Raw genomic sequence first — 17,955 nt, forward strand, 5'->3', positions numbered from 1 at the left:
TAGTATTATTGATAAAAAAATATTAGAAAATTTATTTTATTAATAGTATTATTGATAAAAATATTAAAAAATAAAATATTTTGTATATAAAAATATTAAAAAATTTATTTTATTTAATTATTTATATTTTATTATAGATCAAAAGATACATTATTTATACGTATTTAAGGGCCTTAATTTTTATTTTAAAATTCTTAATATAATACTATTATTGATATTTTATCTAAAAATTATTTTATTTAATAATTTATGTTCTATTACAGGTAAAAAAAAAGGTTGAGTAGATCGTATCTATATATTTAGGGATCTTTTATTTTTGTTTTAATTATTTTTTTTGACACTAAAAAATAATAAATATTAGACAAAATTGTTATTATTATTATTATTAAACAAAATTATTAATAACTACTTTATGATTTCGAAATTCTCTATATCCTTTAAAAAATAGAATGAACCTTCTTATACTTTAAAAAAATATTCTATGAAACCCATTTATATATATATATTTTTTATAATGAGAAAATAACTTTTTATCTATATTATTTTTTGCATGACAGAGATTTCATATAGCGTTTGTTAGAATATAAGGGAGTGTTACGCCATTTATAAAATATGTGAAAAATTTATGCTAAGTTTTAAAACTAAATTTATGCTAGAAAAAATATATTTTTATTTATATTTTATTATAGGTAAAAAATATTATGTATATATATATATGTAAGGGCCCCTGACTTTTATTTCGCCGAGAGCTCTTCGAAAGTCAGAAACGGCCCTGTACCGACCGGGTAAACCCTCGTTCGAACCTAATACCCTACAAATTAAGTCCGACAGACAAGTTTGCTTGTTTTTAATTTAATATTAGTATAACGGACAGGTAAAGAAGATATCAGCTTTATGTTTGTTTGGGGAATTTTTTATTTTTCTTTCCTATTCACTCAAAACATTCCTCGAAATACATCAAATCAAATACTTTTATATGTTATTATTTACATTCAAAATATCACACATATTTCCTCAACTCCCAAATTTCCGTTGCAATACAATCAATTTTCATACTGTCTGGGAAAAATATATGTTTTTTCCTTTCACAAAACTATCATAATTCCTCATTTTCCTACTAAACTTCTTATTTTTCATTTTAATTCATACAAATCAAAATTTCCTTTTCTTTTAAAAAAAACTCTCAATTAAATACCAAAATACCCTCAAAGGTAAAATAAATATCATTAGCATTACCTACCTAACATAATTAATATCCTTCAACTTTCAATATATTACACAAATGTCATTTTTGTCCTTTTTCACTATAAACCAATATTATAACGTTTTTCACTATAAACCAATATTATAACGTCACTCTTTTTTTGGGACAGCGGTAGTATTACATTACTTTATTATACTATATATTTATAAAATATTAATTTACCAAATCCGCGTGTAAAAGATCAAGCAAGAAGTTTACCACCAGACGGAGGGAATACTAAACAATTAACTCAAAGCCAGCCACACCACATATGTGTACATTGATAAAGATTCTTGAATTAATAGCAAGGAAGAAATCATGTATGCAGGCAAGTTCACAGCAAGAACATGGTAGCCAATCTCTCTCTCCCTATATACATATACATATATATATATATGTATCTATGTATAGTAAAGGTTAGTAAAAGTTTTATGAAATGCATACTTGTAGATGTACCTCTGCTTGAACTTGAAAATGAGAGAAGAGACTACACTACACTACCCTCTGCTGATTCATGGATGGTCCAGACTCTACTCAAAGCCTGCAAATCCAACACACCAAAGACATTTAAGGAATATCTTAGTTTACGGGTTGAAAAAGGCTAAGTTAGCGAAATCCACGAGAAAATCACGGTGCAAATCCATTACATAAATACCAAATCGCCTAATCTACCTACACCTTTATACTACAACAATAATGTTGTTCTTCGACACCCTAAATACTCCTCCCCTTATGCAAAGTCTTCTAAATTTGTGCATAGTCTATTATTTAAACAAATAATGACTACTTATTTTTTTTACTTATCATATTATTATTATTATTTTTTTTAAGTTCTTAATAAATTTCTCATAATACACTTTATATTTATGTTGTTTTTATATTAACATATCGTTGTTATTTAATATCTGTGTCCAATAAATGGAATAAACATCATAAACAACCCGGACTGAGGGAATAATGAATAATATTGAGTAAAACTTGTAAAAAACATTCATTTTTTATTTTTATTTTTCTAGGGTGTTTGGAAAGAAATTGATAGAGCATACCTTCCTTCTATGGAGTGGTTTGACTCAATTGACGAGCATATTTTAGGTTTCGGTATATCACAACCTAATCGATGTTGTGGAAGCCCGGAAGAAGTGAAGTGATGAAACCAAAGACAATCATCTGGATCTCTTTCGCAATTCTCCACCAGCCATTGATAGCCTCGACTTGACCCGGTTCCGCAGCATGGTCATTTTCAACGGCCCTGTTCTCATTGTTGATTTGGTGATTATTGTTCTCACCGGCAGGTTGATCATCTGTGGTACCAAAATTTGTGATTTTAAAACTAATGCAATAGTAGAACCACATCTCATGATATCAAAGGATTTTTCAAGATTATTCACTATTTAAGTAATTTTTTTCTCAAAAAGATCAGATCAAACACATTTCTTATTTTTTATATTATGCTTGGTATCAATACTTGTTGATATCACATTAAACACCTATTCAAACTCAAAACTTTACTATTAAAAAATCCAAACCTTCAAACAAACACACCCAAAGGTTTTAGAAATGTAGCATACAGTTCTACGGTATTTGTGTTAAATATTTTGTGGATTAATAAAAACATGATGTAATGCATAAGGTGGGACATATTGATAATATACCTACTTACTACTAACTAATATCGTCCCAGGAAATCAATTTACTCTTAAGAAGGTCGAAGACACACAATGCAGAGGTCTTTGATCAGTGTTCTTTTTGTCAAAAAAGAAAACACATTTCCAAATAAAATTAATATATTATACACATTTATTATTTTTATATAACTTACACAATTCCTTATACCTCACATAAAAAATATCTCTTCAAACTATTTCATAAAACAAACACACACAAATCAATGTCGTAGATAAGATCCCGCGCTTGTGAAATGTTAACAAGCTTAATGTTGGATTCACTAAGGCTCTTTTCTTTCTGACTTTTTGTTTTTCAGTTTCTTTAATGGGCATTTTGGCAATTCTCTATAATAATATACTATGTATCTCATAAACTATCACACAAAACCAATATTTAAACACATAACAAAAACACAATGTTTATAAATATATATATATATACTAAGATTTTTTCTTTCTTCAATTTCTATACTATGCACCCCTCCCGATTTCCTATAAGTTTTTGAGATTTTTAAGTGACTTGTCACATAACTATTCTTTTAATATATATTTTATTTGTCATCTAATTTTATTCTCACTCTACTTTTTATGTTGTCGTAAAGAAAATGTTTTTATTTTTTTAGTAAGAAATCATATTACTCTTTTTATACTTATTTACTATAAAACTCAAAAAAGTAACAAAAAGTACATACCCATTTAAGTAATAGGTTGCATTACTTCAAATACACATTCGACTATGCATACCTGCAACACCCATGTTTTCATTTTCATTTCCTTGTCCCCCAGCAGCTGCTAAATTGTCTGCCCGCGGAACTGGCCTGGGTCGTTGGGGAGGTGCAGCTGCCCTTTGCATTCCCTGTGAAAGCCACCGAACAATGGGTGCAAGGGCTCCAGTTTGGTATCTGAATCGAACATTAGGTATAAAGTACAGACTCGCAAAATTATGAGCCAACGCATTAAGTACACAATGAAAAAGGACAAAAAGAAAGCACTCTAATACTTACAGGTAAATCAGCGAAGCGAAAAATATTAGGACCACGAGCCTTAATCTGGATCCATCTTGGTTAAACAAGAAAATAACGGCTGCCAGCTTTAAGATGAGCAGCAAATCAAGCTGGATAGCAATTTGAAATCTTCGAACCACCACTTGTCTTTGAGGACCACCTTGTTGTTGCTGTTGCAGCTGCTCGCCAGCCGGTGCCTGCTCAGTGCCGACTGATCTGGTCTCTGAGGAACTCCGTTCGCTGATGTTAAGAAAGTGGATGATGCAAGAAGGAGACAAAGAAAGTGAGGAATCTTGTAATTTAAATATCAATTTAAAAAATAGGCAGACAAATTCAGTAAATCAAAGAACAAACAGACGGGGTGTCTTTGGTTGGGGGTTTAGGAAAATTTTTCACTATTCCCTACTTTTTTATTTCCACCTAAAACTATCAAATCAAATTGGTATTTTTTATTTTTTAAATTATGATAGAAACTCAATTTTACATTCAAAATATGATATTAATATCTATTTATTACACATGAAAAACTGGTTTAATTCAAAATTTTTACTATTTAAAACCCAAAATCCCAACCAAACATCCAACTAACAATCGATGAAATTTATTTTCACTTCTGCAAATGCAAAGTCCACTTAATAAGAAACAGAACGAATATAAGAAATAAACGACTGGTAAAGGTAAGAATGAGCTCCAATTTAACGGATCTGTCTATTTTAAAAGACACTTATTAACCTAAAATCAGGGCAAGATAATTCATGCCATTACTTAATTTAAGTAACACCACATAATCCTAAATCTGTGCTAATGATGTAAGACTTACGTAGGTACATTGTACGTAAAAGGGATAAGAGCATTGGAAGGAAGCCAAGGCATAGGTTGCGTATACGAATGAACTGGAACAGCATATAAACCAGGCCCACGGTTAACCAGCTCCTGGTCTTGTGGAGAAGGAAACAATCCAGGGTACATGAAAGTTGGAATGTTTCCATTCATCGCTTTTGAGACACCATGGGGTGGAACCTAAATAAGAAATACAAATGCTTGTGTTAGAATACATACAATCACATCGATAATTTGTACAAGAATTATTGTTATTCGTCTTCTTGGCAAAAGATTATAATTTTTTCACAGCATTTAACCATTCATTCCATTCACATCAGGCAAACAATGGTTACAACATATCAACTGACAAAAATAACCCGATTCATTTTGTTGTGTTTTCAGAATCCTATTTTCACCAGACATCTATAATATTTTATTTTTTCCCTAAAAAACATCACATTATACATTAATTTTCCATTTGATATATTAAATAAACAATTTATATTCATTCAAAACAATACATCAAACACTTATTTATATATATCACAGCAAATAATTTTTAATTCAGATTTTTTACTAATCTAAAAAAAAACACAACCAAATCTTTCCTTCCTTAGATATAATAACTATAGTAATTTCAGACTTCCAGCAGCCCATCAACAATCAAAATCACTATTATACAAGCGAAAGGAGATGTTGGAATACAAAAATCCATTTTCATGAACAGTTCAACCCACAAACAGGGGAATTGTGTTTTTTCCTTTATAAGAGATAGTGATGCCATTTTCTTCCCCAAATCAAAATGGTAATATCAACAAACGATTCACAGCCACACTGATATCATAACATAAGACTACATCAACACGAAAAAATCAATAAACTTACAACCAAAAGAGATCAAATCAAAACAGACCTAAACTACTCATAGCTCACACTCGTTACTCATACAATACAATAACGATCAAAAACCTAACAACAAATAAGCAGAAATGGACACAAATCAGTACGAATTATCAAACCAACACCATCAGAAACAATACCTTGCACATCCTCTCACGCACAAAGATCGAAATACTCAGAAATCGAGTTAAACGCATTCCTCAGCCATAAATTCAATTGGCAAACATAGAAATTTTTAAAAAAAACAAAAAACAAAAAAAAAAAACATCACCTTCGATTCCACATCCGGCGAGTCCAGAGGAGGAGATTGATTGGAAGATGATGTGGAAGTCTGAGCTCCAGATTCCTCCGCCATTGCAAAATTTCACTCAAGGATCCACAGATCGATGCTTTCGATAGTTATCGGGAATTATCTTTAAATCGTTCCGAGTGAAATCGCGTATTAAAGTTCCGTTTTTATCAGCTATACGTGGTGTTGCGTGCTACATCCAATAATATTATGCCACGTCGCAACCTGTCACCGGGGCAGGCCGAGTAAGAAGGTACAATTTATTTAAGGAGAGGTACAATACCTTGGAAAGGGAGGCATATTTCGTGATTTTTTATTTTTATAAATCTTATTTATTTTTTTCAGTAAAATAAATAGATAAAATATATATATATATACTGTTCTTGTCATCGTACCATCAATATTCCATGTGGAATGTTGAAAATACTTTTAGGGTGTGTTTGTTTGGTGGTTTGGATTTTGGATTGGGATTTGAATAGTAAAAATTTTGAATTTGAATAGTTGTATGATGTGATATAAATAGGGTTTGATGTGATGTTTTGAATGTAAAATTGATTTTTAGTATAATATAAAAAATGAAAAATAGGTGTTTGATTTGATGTTTTTGGGGGAAAAAAATTAGATGAACTGTGAAAATCCTCCAAAATCCTTCAAACAAACACACCCTTATAGAATTTCTTTACTGAAGATGATCTTATAGATTTGATATGATTTTTTATAAATATATCTATATATTTAATTGAGTCTAAATAAAAAGAAATTGAATAGAATTAAATATATATATATACATACTCACACACTCTCTTATTTCTTCTATTTAGCTGTTTTAGCATGTCTTAATTTAATTTATTTAAAATTATATTTTCTTATATAAAACTCAATCACTATTTTTATTTTTAAAATATCACGACAATGGATTTATTTGATTATAATTTCAAACACAAATCACTACTATTCACCTTCTGCACTTTTCAATCTAAATATATTGCTCTCTTTATTTCAAATAAAAAAAAAAAAAATATTCAATTTTTGTAATAAATTAAAAAATAATAGTATCTAGTGTGTAATTTTTTAAAAAAAATATATAAAAGAAATACTGAAGTCCAACAAATGATATTTTAAATTACTAAAAAAGTAAACGATTATATTAAGAGTGGACGGACGAAATATATATTTTATTAAAAAATTGATAAAATTATATTAATTTGTGTTTTAGCAACCTCAGTTTCCTGAGCATCAAGTCTTGCAAGAACAGTACCTGAATCCAGATAAGTTACATACGATGATAAGTTATATCCCGTTGCATCCGTTGAACCAAACAGACCCTTCAGGGGAATCTTGGGTAATTGCAACGCGACCCCTCGGTTTCAAAATCATTGCACCTGAAATTATGTTGATAGGTGATATTATAACTCTGTTTCCACAGATAATTATTTCAATTCAAAAATTCGAATACTCAAACAAACACACCTTAAAATTTCCAAAACTTCCATCTAAACGAAGTAAAAAAGAAGATCATTAAATTAAGGTATACTGAAGGGAGCATGTGTAATACCGCAAACATTTAAATTTTACAGAGCGAGCAAACTAAATGATAATGTAAAGACTCAATTATTTTACATGTTTAATGACATTCATATAGAGTGCGGCTATTTATGGTTTTTATTCTAATTTCCGCACTATGCAGTCGATCCGAATATTCATTACATCAAATAATTATTTTTCATGTAAAATATCACATTAAAATATATATATATATTTCATTTAAAAACACATCTAAACGGACGACCTTATAAATGACATGACATACCAAATATGACTACAAACTACCGACAATATGTAGATGCACAATTGTAGTGCCGCTAATAAATAAGATAAATCTAGTGCTAGGAAGATACAACTGCATAATTATATTCAATGGACCGAGAAAAAAAATGTTGCATTTGGCGAGATAGAAAAAACTGAAAAGGTGATTAAACTTTACCTGATCGCTTGGTACTTTGAGTCGAGATGTGAGTGCCCTGTGAGGCTTTGGAGCTGAAGAAACATGAATCAAAAATTCGATCATTAAATCGGGAGTAAAAATATGTTACCAATACAGCTTAATGAATTTCAGCAACCAAATGGAACTCATAATAATTAGTAAACGGTAGTACAAAAAGATCGGTCAGAATTTGAAATAAAGAAGAAAAAAAGAGCCACAAAAATTATGTGCTTACTTAAGTTTTCAAACATGTTTTCACACTCCACATCAACTGCTCATTTTTTTTTAAAAAAAAATATTCCAGTTGATACTTTTTTAGCGCATCCTCTATATAAAATATCTCATCAAATATTTATTTCTATTCAACTTTCTACTATTCTCAACCCAATCCAGAATTCCAAGACTCTTTCAAAACAGATCTAAATGCATGAAAGAATTGAAGTGGAAACATGTTACTCGATGCACAGACACTGCAAGCAAAATGGGGTTTCTCCTCTCGTGATTATACGAGCTTTTGCAAGAAAATAAAATACTTAAAGAATTATCGTTATCTATTTTTAAAACTAGATCAGGTTGAGCAATGCGCAGACTTTGAATATTTTAAATTGGATCTCGTCGGAGAACTTTTCGATTCATGTTTATTAAAAAGTCTCGGAGATAATAAAACACAAAGCTTTTAGCAGGTATTTTTTGGCATTACAAACTACTAAGATTATGCTCACCATTGGGGTTCCCTTGCTCATAGAAGCTTCGTAGAAGATTGATTGCTTCGGATGCCATTAATCCACCCATGCACTTGAATTCCTTCCTTTCTGAAGCTCCACCGCTGTAAATATGAAAAGAAAACCCAATTTACGACCTATATGAAAGAGATGCAATTTACAACAAATATTGAATTGCAGAGCTTTTGGTGTGAACGACTAACTGTAAATGTAAAAAGAGCCCAATTTACGACCTATATAAAAGAGAAGCAATTTACAGCAAATATTGAATTGCAGAGCTTTTGGTGTGGACAACTAAAATACTGAGCAGCATTAACGCTACTGCAATAAAAGTAGTATATAGTGTATATCGAACACTTTATTGTACATCACATTATTCTTGTTAATCTAAATTTATTGATTTCAAAGCAAGAAATATAATTGTCTGATTAAAACATACTATTAGAGTTAAAAAGAGAAAAAGGGCATTTATTAGCTAACATTATGCAAACGAGGGGTGCCATTTTTTCATACCTCAAAAGACCAACAGAAATTACTGGATTTAAACCACAAGTGTGGGGAAAAGTTAGTTTTAGACTTTTACATATTTTTCTTAGATAAATTTAAAGGTGGTCATTAGTTACAGAAAACATGTTGATTAAGTAAAATATTTTTCAATATTGAGTTTATTTCAGATTAAATACCACCCGGTATAGGTTGAGATAAGATCACTAATATCAATCCGTGCTATTAACAGGTCGGGTTTGAGTTGACAAATTCATAGCACACACAATTTTGACTGATCAAACCAACCTTCCATGACTTGATTGCCACCCTCAATGCCAATCAAATGTAGCTACCGTCAAGAGGTGAATTTTGATGTAATTATAAAATCTAGAACTGAGATTTAAAAATCTAAAGACTGAAACAACAAAAGAAGTGAAAAAGCATGCATAGTAACAGCACAAGCTTCTCCTCTTGATGACTTGTGGGCTTCTCTTTGTTTGTAAGTATAGGAAAGTGCGTAAAATGGTTTCAGTCTTCTATGCATATTTCAACTAATATTACCCAACGAAAAAGTGAAAAACATATATCATCGTGACATTTTTTTTTCATTTGTTGAGAATGCATAAAACAATTTTATAATTACTTCGTATCCTCATAAAGTATGTTCAAGTTTCAAACATTTCACATGGAAGAAAGTTTTCTAATTTATCCACTAAAAAGAATCCATGAAGTTGGTTTTTTCATTATTATTATTTTATTAATTACTCGTAAAGAAAAATACGGAAACGCATTAGCTCAGGATCAAACCTGGCAAGCTTCTCCAGGCTATTTGTGTGCAACGACAATATTGATCCACAACCTCCAAACTTATCATTCCCACAGCCATAATATACTTCTTTTATTCCTGACAGAGAATTAATAAAACAGCACTCAAAGTTATGATACTAACTAAAATTTTGAAAGAATATGCATATAAATTGATACACCATACCAATAATTGACAAAGCTGCGGCGCACATTATACACGGTTCACATGTAACATAAAGTGTGCATTTTGCAAATTTCAGTGCTACTTCTTCCTTTGTAATTCCATTTTCCTGCCACTTCTCAAGGAGATTGTCAATTGCTTCCATCTCAGCATGTCGAGTAGCCTGGAGACCATAAATATTTTAAATAAGTATCAGCGAAAAATGCAGAATGCTTATGTGAATCAATCTGAAATGGTTTTTCATAAGTTAATCCAAAGTCAAATATATTCAAAGTTTGATCTTAAATTTAGACATAAATTCATTTAAGTCCTACCCTCTACCGTATCTTTCTTGCAGGATGCTATGATAGCAGGTTGAAATCGTTTAAATATTTTACAAAAAGCAAAGAGTATACTGTGATTATCCGACAGTTGAAAGCCATCATGACAATTAGCTAATTTACACAGGCACATGTACCGGCATCAGATACAAATACAATTACATACCCCACACCCGTGCTTCATGTCATATTGCATAACATGGCAATAAGCACATGGAAAACTGATTTATTCCAATCCAAGAAACAAAATAAGAAAGTGTAAGAAGGGAATCAAACATCAATAAATTGGGGAAGAAAAGCATACATTTCTGGTCTCGTTAGTCCTATTTCTTCCCGAGGAAATGACCATTTGGTCCTTGACAATTACACAACTGGTCAAATATATTAAAACAGAAGCTGATGAGAACATTGTAAGAATAATTCTACTTTCAAAATTAAGATTTTGTTAACAAATTTTAACATAAAATTTAGGAGAATTGCTTTAAACAATCTCGTTAGTCCTATGGCATTATCATTTCAATAATTGAATAACATATTAAACATATAATCGGATAGGTAGATTAGAAACTTACCCGACTGGCACTTCAAGGCTACCTAATGCAAGATTTGCCTGGCAAAAGGAAAGCAAGAAAAACTATATCATAAAAACTAGTCTTGTCTCAAACAATATTAATATTCACATCTCAAAACGTTAACAAAAATCACAAATCAAAATCCATTATCCATTAACTATGGTATACTACAAAACCTAAGAACAAATCAACTTTTATTAGATAGAAATATGAACATCCAAAGAGAAGAAAAATCGAAAGATCAATCAAGCACCTGTTCTAGCGCGAGCTTCATAAAAGAAAACCTTCCTTCTTCACTCAGACTATCCTCACCATATGACACCATCTCTATTCAAAAACAATTGAATTGAAAATTTATAAACAGAAACACAATAGACATGGCAAAAGCTAAAATCTGTAAAGTTTCCCCAAATGCATCATCATTAACATCACAAAAAATACCCTCCCTCGAATAACTCTCCCGGAATCACCACGATGAAAAATCGAACTCAGTAACTTAAATCAAACTATAAGCAAAATCCAGTTTGTACTATCAGTCAATCCGTGCCAAATTCGACTCAAACTTCCACCCAAACAATTAACTACTGAACGCCATTTTATCTCTATCAATAGAAGCTCTTTCTAGGAGCTGTTTGCTCGATTATTCACTACCATATAAATGCAATTCCTCATCACTCTGTGTATATACATATACATGCATACATACATATATTTATATATATAGACAGATGTTAGGACAGTAATAACTGACATTGCGAAATTAAACTACAGTCTCAATTAAACTAAACTAATAAAAACATTTCGTCGAACATGTTGCGTGCATAAGAATTATTAGGAACCTAATTAAAACACATCAGAAGATCAGCTAAAACGATACAGTTATTTGAACTAAGAGAATCTCCGAAAGGCAGAAAATACCAAACTGTACGACAATCAAAGCTTATACTGCAACCTCCACCCAGCATTTAAACAGACGATGACACATTATAAACATTGAATCGAAAATGCCACTTCTCTCGCATTTAAATCTCCAGGAAATTTGACTTTTATTACACCTCCAAATTACCAATTTCACGATCAAATTTCCATTGCAGTAAGAAAATCAAAGAAATCAGACATGAAAAATAAATAAATAAATTCGAATCATAAAGCACATGAATTCAGAAGCATATTCACATGAGAAGGAAATTTCGATTCAGCACCAAGTGAATAGAAGCAGAGTGAGTTGCAGTACACAGAATCTCAGAGGATTTGAGAGAAGCCAGGCTCTCCTCCTCTTTTTCTCTCTGCAACTACGCTCACGGCGAAGATGGAGCTACTCGTACTCCAACGCAACGTGTGATCTTCAGACCAACTAAGCAGAAAATTTCAAGTAACTTCTTCTATTTCTAATAAAATACAAAATGACCCTGTAAGTCTGTAACTTTGAATTGTATTATTATTATTATTATTATTATTATTTTATTTTTCTTTTTTTGTGGATTTTATAATATATTAAATGTAATATAAAAAATAAATATTGAATTTAATATCTTTTTAAAAAAATAAATACTAGTAAAATTAAAATTAAAAAAATTTACAATCGAATAAAACTTTTAAATTAAAAAATAAAATAATTGCTAAATAAAGAAACAATTTACACTGATCTAGTTAAACGGGCAAATGCAAATGTACTATAAAAGCATAATAATAAAATTCTAAAAAAAAAAACATACAATGATACTAACATACGATAAAAAAATCAATTCAAAAATATAAAACAATAATAATAACGAGAAAAAATATATATATATAAAGAAAAGAAGAAAAAGAGTATTCACAATAGATAAGAAATCCCACAAAGAATACATACATACATACATACATACCACATACACAAATCTCAAACCATTTTAAAGCATTGATTCCCCAAAGGGCAAAAATCTTCAACACTTTCAATTCTCTCCCACAAGAAACTAAAAAACCAAAAATAAAATAAAAAATTACACATCTAAAAACAAAACCCAAAAATAAAATAATAAAAATAAAAAAAATAAAATAAAATAAGAGATAGTATATATATCTTCATTTTCACCTTAACCAAACAACACTCATAAAATAATTCACACCCCAAAACTATACACATTGTAGTCTTTTTCCTTCACCAGAATCGATCGATCTCCAGCCGGGCCGGGCCGGGCTATCGACCTAAACAGGTATGACGTCGGCCTTCGAGGTATCTTCGCATCGTAAAACGATGCCCTCGAGGCTTGCGGGGAGTATACATTTCGACCACTGGCACCCGGTCGAGAACGGCTCGGTCGGCGGGACGATCATGAGGACGTTTTCATTGCGCTGCACGACACCCATGACGCTAACGGTGCTGCCTTCTTTGATGTACCTGAAAACGGAACGGAAACAATGACGGGGGTCAAGGTTTCGAAGGAAATCGGGAAATGAATGGAAATGTCGATAATCGATCAAAGAATCGATCAATCTTTACCCTTCTTTGAGGCGCATTATGCGGTCGTCGCTCGAGAGGTTGCGTTCCCCGAGCCATCGGATGAACTCGGGGGCCATGTCCTTGTTCGACGGATTGACGTCGACGACGACGGATTCGTCGACGTAAGGAGTCACCTTTGCGCCGTACCCGGTCTTGACGAGCGCCCTTAGCCCCGACTGGAAATCAGAAATGTAGAAGTCGACGACGTGCCTCTGCAGCCATTAACGAAAATAAATAAATGATTTACGCGAGAACATAATCGTGAAATAAATTTCATTTGATTCGACAAAAATGGAATAAAGTTCAGTAAGGTCAACAAAACATAAACATTTGAATCTCAAGAAAGTTCCGGAAGTCAAGCAATTAATCGAAATCCTATTTTCACATCTCTTTCTCTAAAACTAAAATGCAACATCGTGTGAGAATTTTCCGAAGTATCTAACAGAAAACACGACAATAATGCGAGCAAAAAGATCTGAGCCATGTTCGATCTGCTATAGGAGTAAAAAGGAAATTTAAAAACCTGATACAATATAAATGTCAAGCTGTCACACAGACGAGTCCTGCACATTTCCGGAGTCATTACGAGTTTCAAAAACGAAATTTCTTAGGAAAATCGTAAGCTACGGAATAATTAAAAAAATTTTATCACCTCGACAGTGCGAAGGCCCCAAGTAAAGCGGCGGTGAGTAGGGTTTGCGGCTTTTGAATCCCATCCCCGGTACTCGTACAAACTTGTGGAGGTATAAACACACCGAGGAACTTTTTGGTAAGAAGATTCGAGAGGTACATTTCCGCAGGTGACAACCTTAAAAGTCAAAACAAACAAACTCGATATGATAATGCGGCATAAATCAAAATCATTATAAAAGAAACAAAAAATTTCAATTGACTGCAATTAGAGCGCTTAAACGAGCCGAGCAAGCTCAAGTATCGGTTATTCGAGCTCGACTCGAACTTGTTAACAGTACAGACTCGGTTAGGCTTGTTAAAAATTTGAACTAAAATAGTGGATCGAGCTCAGCTCATTAAGCTCAAATTCAAGCTCGAGCTCAGCTCATAACGCTCGAATTCGAGTTCGGTTTGAATTTTATATATATTCTATATAATTTTTTAATATATAAATTAAATATATTTAATTTTATTCATAATTTTTATAATAAAATATTCAAATTTTAATAATAGATGTAAATTTTGATATAAAAGTATATATATTATATTAATATGTAACTCAATTGAGCTAGTCGCGAGCGCGGGTTCGAGCTCGGCTCATTTATAAAAATAATAATTTTTGAGCTCGAGCTCGGCTAACGAGTCGAGTTGAGCTTAGCTCGGGAGCTATTCAATTCGTTTAACAACTAGAATCCATAAACTACTCCTAATCTCAAATATAGCCACAATCTTGCAGAAGATACGAATAAGTTAAACCCGATAAGAAACATTAAACATACCCCCGAAACTTTGACGAATTGGCCATCTTTCGCATATCGTAATTCGGCGTCTTGATAACTAGATATAAAGCCAGTAATAGCTCTTCTTCCCCAGCAAGTATTCCAAACAAAAGCAGTAGCGACAGCAGCAAAGAGTATAACAACGACAATCAGCAGAATAGGGTTTCGAACAGCTCCAAGAATGAAACCGCCGGCAATAAATCCCATGACGAACAGAAGGATAATGGCCCAGAGAATTGCCTTAGGGAAACTCTTGCGGAACGAGTATTCGTCATTCTGGCTAAGGTGAGTAACAGCCTGGTTATTAACAATAGAAGCATTGTGCGTTTTCATCGAACCCATCGATTCCAACGGCCCAGATGCCTTCCGAGGAGCCCCGGACGAATTCAACGGTCCAGATGTAATAGGTCCGGATGTAATCAGGCCGGTAGTCGGGAGAACGGGAGGAATAGGGCCAGAATTCTGGCGCGATACAGCAGTGCCGCTTCCCTGAGGACCGGAAGACTTTTTCAGTGGTTCGCCATGTTTATTAAGAGGGCCGGAGTTCGTCTTCTTCATCGAAGCTGAACCAGAGACACCGCCAGCTGAACCCGAGACACGGCTCCCGGTATTTAATTGGCCTGAGTGAGATGTCGCACCGCCAAAAGAACCCGACCGGGTTGGGGCATTGCTTATCGGACCCGATTTCCGAGATCTTGAGCTATCTGCATGAATATCGAACATTTTACCGAGTTCTCCAGACTTCTTGATATCGCCACCAGTATAAGGAACAGCGACTGAACTCATTGTCGGAGTTTTCTCCTTAGGCTGCTCAGGTCGGCCCGATACGTACAAACCATTACTTAATTGATGAGAAGGGAATCTTGACCCCATCTTAATTAATTCACCAAATATGCTAAAAGACAACCCCAACTTATCAATGGACAAACAAACAAAGGTGCTCGAAGTTGAATCTAGCACGAAAACGTCCGCAAAATGCTGCACCTACAAGAGAACGGAATCGACCATTATAAAGCGCACACGATTACATACGTGTCCCTCTAGCAAATGAATCTTGAATCTAAGAACATTCATTTTCGGAAACAATAAAGCATATAAAACCTACGACACTCTGTAACAGACACCGGCCATCTGTCGCCGCCAAACTATACCTCAGTTTGTTACCAATTTATACTTCGGAACTACCCCGCAAAACGGGCATTAATTGCTCAACTCTATAATTGTCACATGAATAACCAGAAAAATCAAAGAAAGTAAATGCTAGGCCTCAGTTCTAAAGATTCAAACCCTAAACCCTAAAAGGCCACCGATGCATAATTGAACATGAACATTTGGAGTTCTATACACCATTCTTGTAATCAACAGAACTCTCAACTAAAGATCAATTCTCAAGCTTATGACAACGAAATTCAGCAGACTATCGATTTCACAATCTGAATTGAAAGACACATAGCATAGATCTTAAACGAAGACAGTTTTATCTAGACACCAGATCTGAAAACACTTCAATCTCCAATCACAAATAGAGCGACTAAATCCCTAACAAATTGAAGGAAAATTTGCATCGATGATGAAGAATGATGAGAATCCACTACACACTTCATGCGTTCATACGTAATTCAACCCTAACATTACCGATTACACTAAATAACTTCACAGATCGGAGTTCAAACCAAAAATTTTGAAAATTACAAAATCGCTAATCCACCAAAACGTAGAAGAACAAAACAGAAATCACAATTTATCATACGCGTCGCGAAAAAATAAAGATCTCCTTACACTTCTGGACAAAAACCCCCCAAAATCAACCCCACCGAATACCAAACCAACAAACTACAAAAACTCCAATCCAAACCATAAAAAACCACAAATCCACCCTACGAATCAATTCATCGAACCCACATTTACATTTCGGTCCAATATCCAGCAAAATAAACGAGATCAAATCAGCGGAACTCGGAGCAGCACGGCAGCCCCCACAACCACAGAAAAACAGCAGAAATGTGAAAGGAGCAGGCAAGCTAGTGTACCTGGAGAACTTAGCGTCGAGGAGATGGAGGCGCGGCGGGCATCGGAGATCGGAGACTGACATGGATGGCGTGATTCGTTCGGTTGGAAAGCGAATTGAGGAGAAAGAAAAGAGAGTGAAACTGAAAAGACACACTTCACCCTCCTCTCTGCTTTCTGCTGTTCCTCTCAGTTTTCTACTGCTGGCGGTGTGTTGAAATGACCGTTTTACCCCTCCGGATCGCTTCTATTCATGTTTATACCATGTTACGACGTGAAATAACCATTTTACCCCTCCGGATCGCTTCTATTCGCATTTTTACCATGTTACGAAAATATTAAATTAAATGTTTATCTTTTTTATTACTCTCTCTCTTCCACAAGAAGATTGTCATTAGCTTTTTGGTTACTGTATTTAACTTAAAAATATCTTTATATTTAAATAATTTATTAAATAATTTTATATTTTCTTTGTTCCAGAACTATAGTTTAGGTTGCGTTTGATACGGGAGTTTTTATGGAAATAAGGGTAAAAGATTTTTTTACCCTTGTGAGTATATTAGTGTAAAAAGTAGTGGCAATTGAGTAATATTAATGAAAAAAATAAGGGTAATTTTATAGTGATATGGTTATTTATGGAAATGAGATTATTGTTTTGGGACTGAATAATAAACAAGACTATTATATTGGGACGGAGGAAGTATATGATGTGTTTGTTTATGGGTTTTGGAATTGAATTTAAAGTCGAACATTAAAATTTATATTGAAATATATTAATATATGATATTTTTAATGTAAAAATAATTTTTAATCTAATATAAAAAAATTAAAATAATTGATTTAATTTAATATTTTTTTAAGAAAAATATCTCATCAATAATAATAATAATTTGTTAAAAAAATAGAAACAAACACATACTTAAGGCATCTATAAAAAGTCATACTAAAAAGGAATAAATAAAAATAAATAAATAAAACAAACGCCTCATGAGATTTTTTTTTTTTATTATTGATTTGAAAT

General features: G+C 32.7%; 3 protein-coding genes across 6 annotated transcripts; all 3 read right to left on the minus strand.

Annotated features, from left to right (window-relative positions):
• Window positions 1-1,517: 1,517 nt before the first annotated feature.
• Window positions 1,518-6,069, minus strand: LOC127239968 (uncharacterized). The gene is made up of 6 exons (XM_051258366.1): window positions 5,905-6,069; window positions 4,732-4,931; window positions 3,912-4,151; window positions 3,652-3,809; window positions 2,290-2,544; window positions 1,518-1,784 (listed from the first exon to the last, which is right to left on the minus strand). The coding sequence occupies exons 1-5, from the start codon at window positions 5,986-5,988 to the stop codon at window positions 2,354-2,356; spliced, it is 873 nt and encodes a 290-aa protein (XP_051114323.1). The 5' UTR covers window positions 5,989-6,069; the 3' UTR covers window positions 1,518-1,784; window positions 2,290-2,353.
• Window positions 6,070-7,095: 1,026 nt separating this feature from the next.
• On the minus strand, window positions 7,096-12,381 carry LOC127239793 (tRNA-specific adenosine deaminase TAD2). Of its 3 annotated transcripts, none has more exons than XM_051258112.1 (9): window positions 12,229-12,381; window positions 11,248-11,321; window positions 10,995-11,032; window positions 10,727-10,793; window positions 10,106-10,265; window positions 9,922-10,018; window positions 8,629-8,732; window positions 7,907-7,959; window positions 7,096-7,304 (listed from the first exon to the last, which is right to left on the minus strand). In XM_051258112.1, the coding sequence occupies exons 2-9, from the start codon at window positions 11,317-11,319 to the stop codon at window positions 7,296-7,298; spliced, it is 600 nt and encodes a 199-aa protein (XP_051114069.1). In that variant the 5' UTR covers window positions 11,320-11,321; window positions 12,229-12,381; the 3' UTR covers window positions 7,096-7,295. The 3 variants fall into 3 exon arrangements, with proteins under 3 accessions (XP_051114069.1, XP_051114071.1, XP_051114068.1); XM_051258114.1 differs by having other exon boundaries at window positions 12,171-12,365; XM_051258111.1 differs by having other exon boundaries at window positions 12,197-12,364.
• Window positions 12,382-12,763: 382 nt separating this feature from the next.
• On the minus strand, window positions 12,764-17,120 carry LOC127239794 (uncharacterized membrane protein At1g16860-like). 2 transcript variants are annotated; one of them, XM_051258116.1, is made up of 5 exons: window positions 16,958-17,120; window positions 14,928-15,905; window positions 14,129-14,284; window positions 13,477-13,688; window positions 12,764-13,374 (listed from the first exon to the last, which is right to left on the minus strand). In XM_051258116.1, exons 2-5 carry the CDS (start codon window positions 15,798-15,800, stop codon window positions 13,182-13,184), a joined length of 1,434 nt encoding a protein of 477 aa, XP_051114073.1. In that variant the 5' UTR covers window positions 15,801-15,905; window positions 16,958-17,120; the 3' UTR covers window positions 12,764-13,181. The 2 variants fall into 2 exon arrangements, with proteins under 2 accessions (XP_051114073.1, XP_051114072.1); XM_051258115.1 differs by having other exon boundaries at window positions 14,928-15,911.
• Window positions 17,121-17,955: the final 835 nt, after the last annotated feature.

This window comes from Andrographis paniculata, unplaced genomic scaffold (assembly GCF_009805555.1).
Source record: "Andrographis paniculata isolate CXL003 unplaced genomic scaffold, ASM980555v1 Contig78END, whole genome shotgun sequence".
Taxonomy (NCBI): domain Eukaryota; kingdom Viridiplantae; phylum Streptophyta; class Magnoliopsida; order Lamiales; family Acanthaceae; genus Andrographis; species Andrographis paniculata.

Excerpts from the sequence above, each read along its gene's own strand:
- LOC127239968 (XM_051258366.1), bottom strand. The coding sequence starts at position 5,988 with ATGGCGGAGGAATCTGGAGCTCAGACTTCCACATCATCTTCCAATCAA. Across the intron at positions 4,932-5,904 it reads CGCCGGATGTGGAATCGAAG|GTTCCACCCCATGGTGTCTC; the intron begins GTGATGTTTTTT and ends TTTCTTATTTAG. Across the intron at positions 4,152-4,731 it reads TTTACGTACAATGTACCTAC|CGAACGGAGTTCCTCAGAGA; the intron begins GTAAGTCTTACA and ends TCTTAACATCAG.
- LOC127239793 (XM_051258112.1), bottom strand. The coding sequence starts at position 11,319 with ATGGTGTCATATGGTGAGGATAGTCTGAGTGAAGAAGGAAGGTTTTCT. Across the intron at positions 10,794-10,994 it reads AGCCTTGAAGTGCCAGTCGG|TTGTGTAATTGTCAAGGACC; the intron begins GTAAGTTTCTAA and ends ATATTTGACCAG. Across the intron at positions 7,960-8,628 it reads TGAGCAAGGGAACCCCAATG|CTCCAAAGCCTCACAGGGCA; the intron begins GTGAGCATAATC and ends ATGTTTCTTCAG.
- LOC127239794 (XM_051258116.1), bottom strand. The coding sequence starts at position 15,800 with ATGGGGTCAAGATTCCCTTCTCATCAATTAAGTAATGGTTTGTACGTA. Across the intron at positions 13,689-14,128 it reads GGGGCCTTCGCACTGTCGAG|AGGCACGTCGTCGACTTCTA; the intron begins GTGATAAAATTT and ends TAATGGCTGCAG. Across the intron at positions 13,375-13,476 it reads ATAATGCGCCTCAAAGAAGG|GTACATCAAAGAAGGCAGCA; the intron begins GTAAAGATTGAT and ends TTCCGTTTTCAG.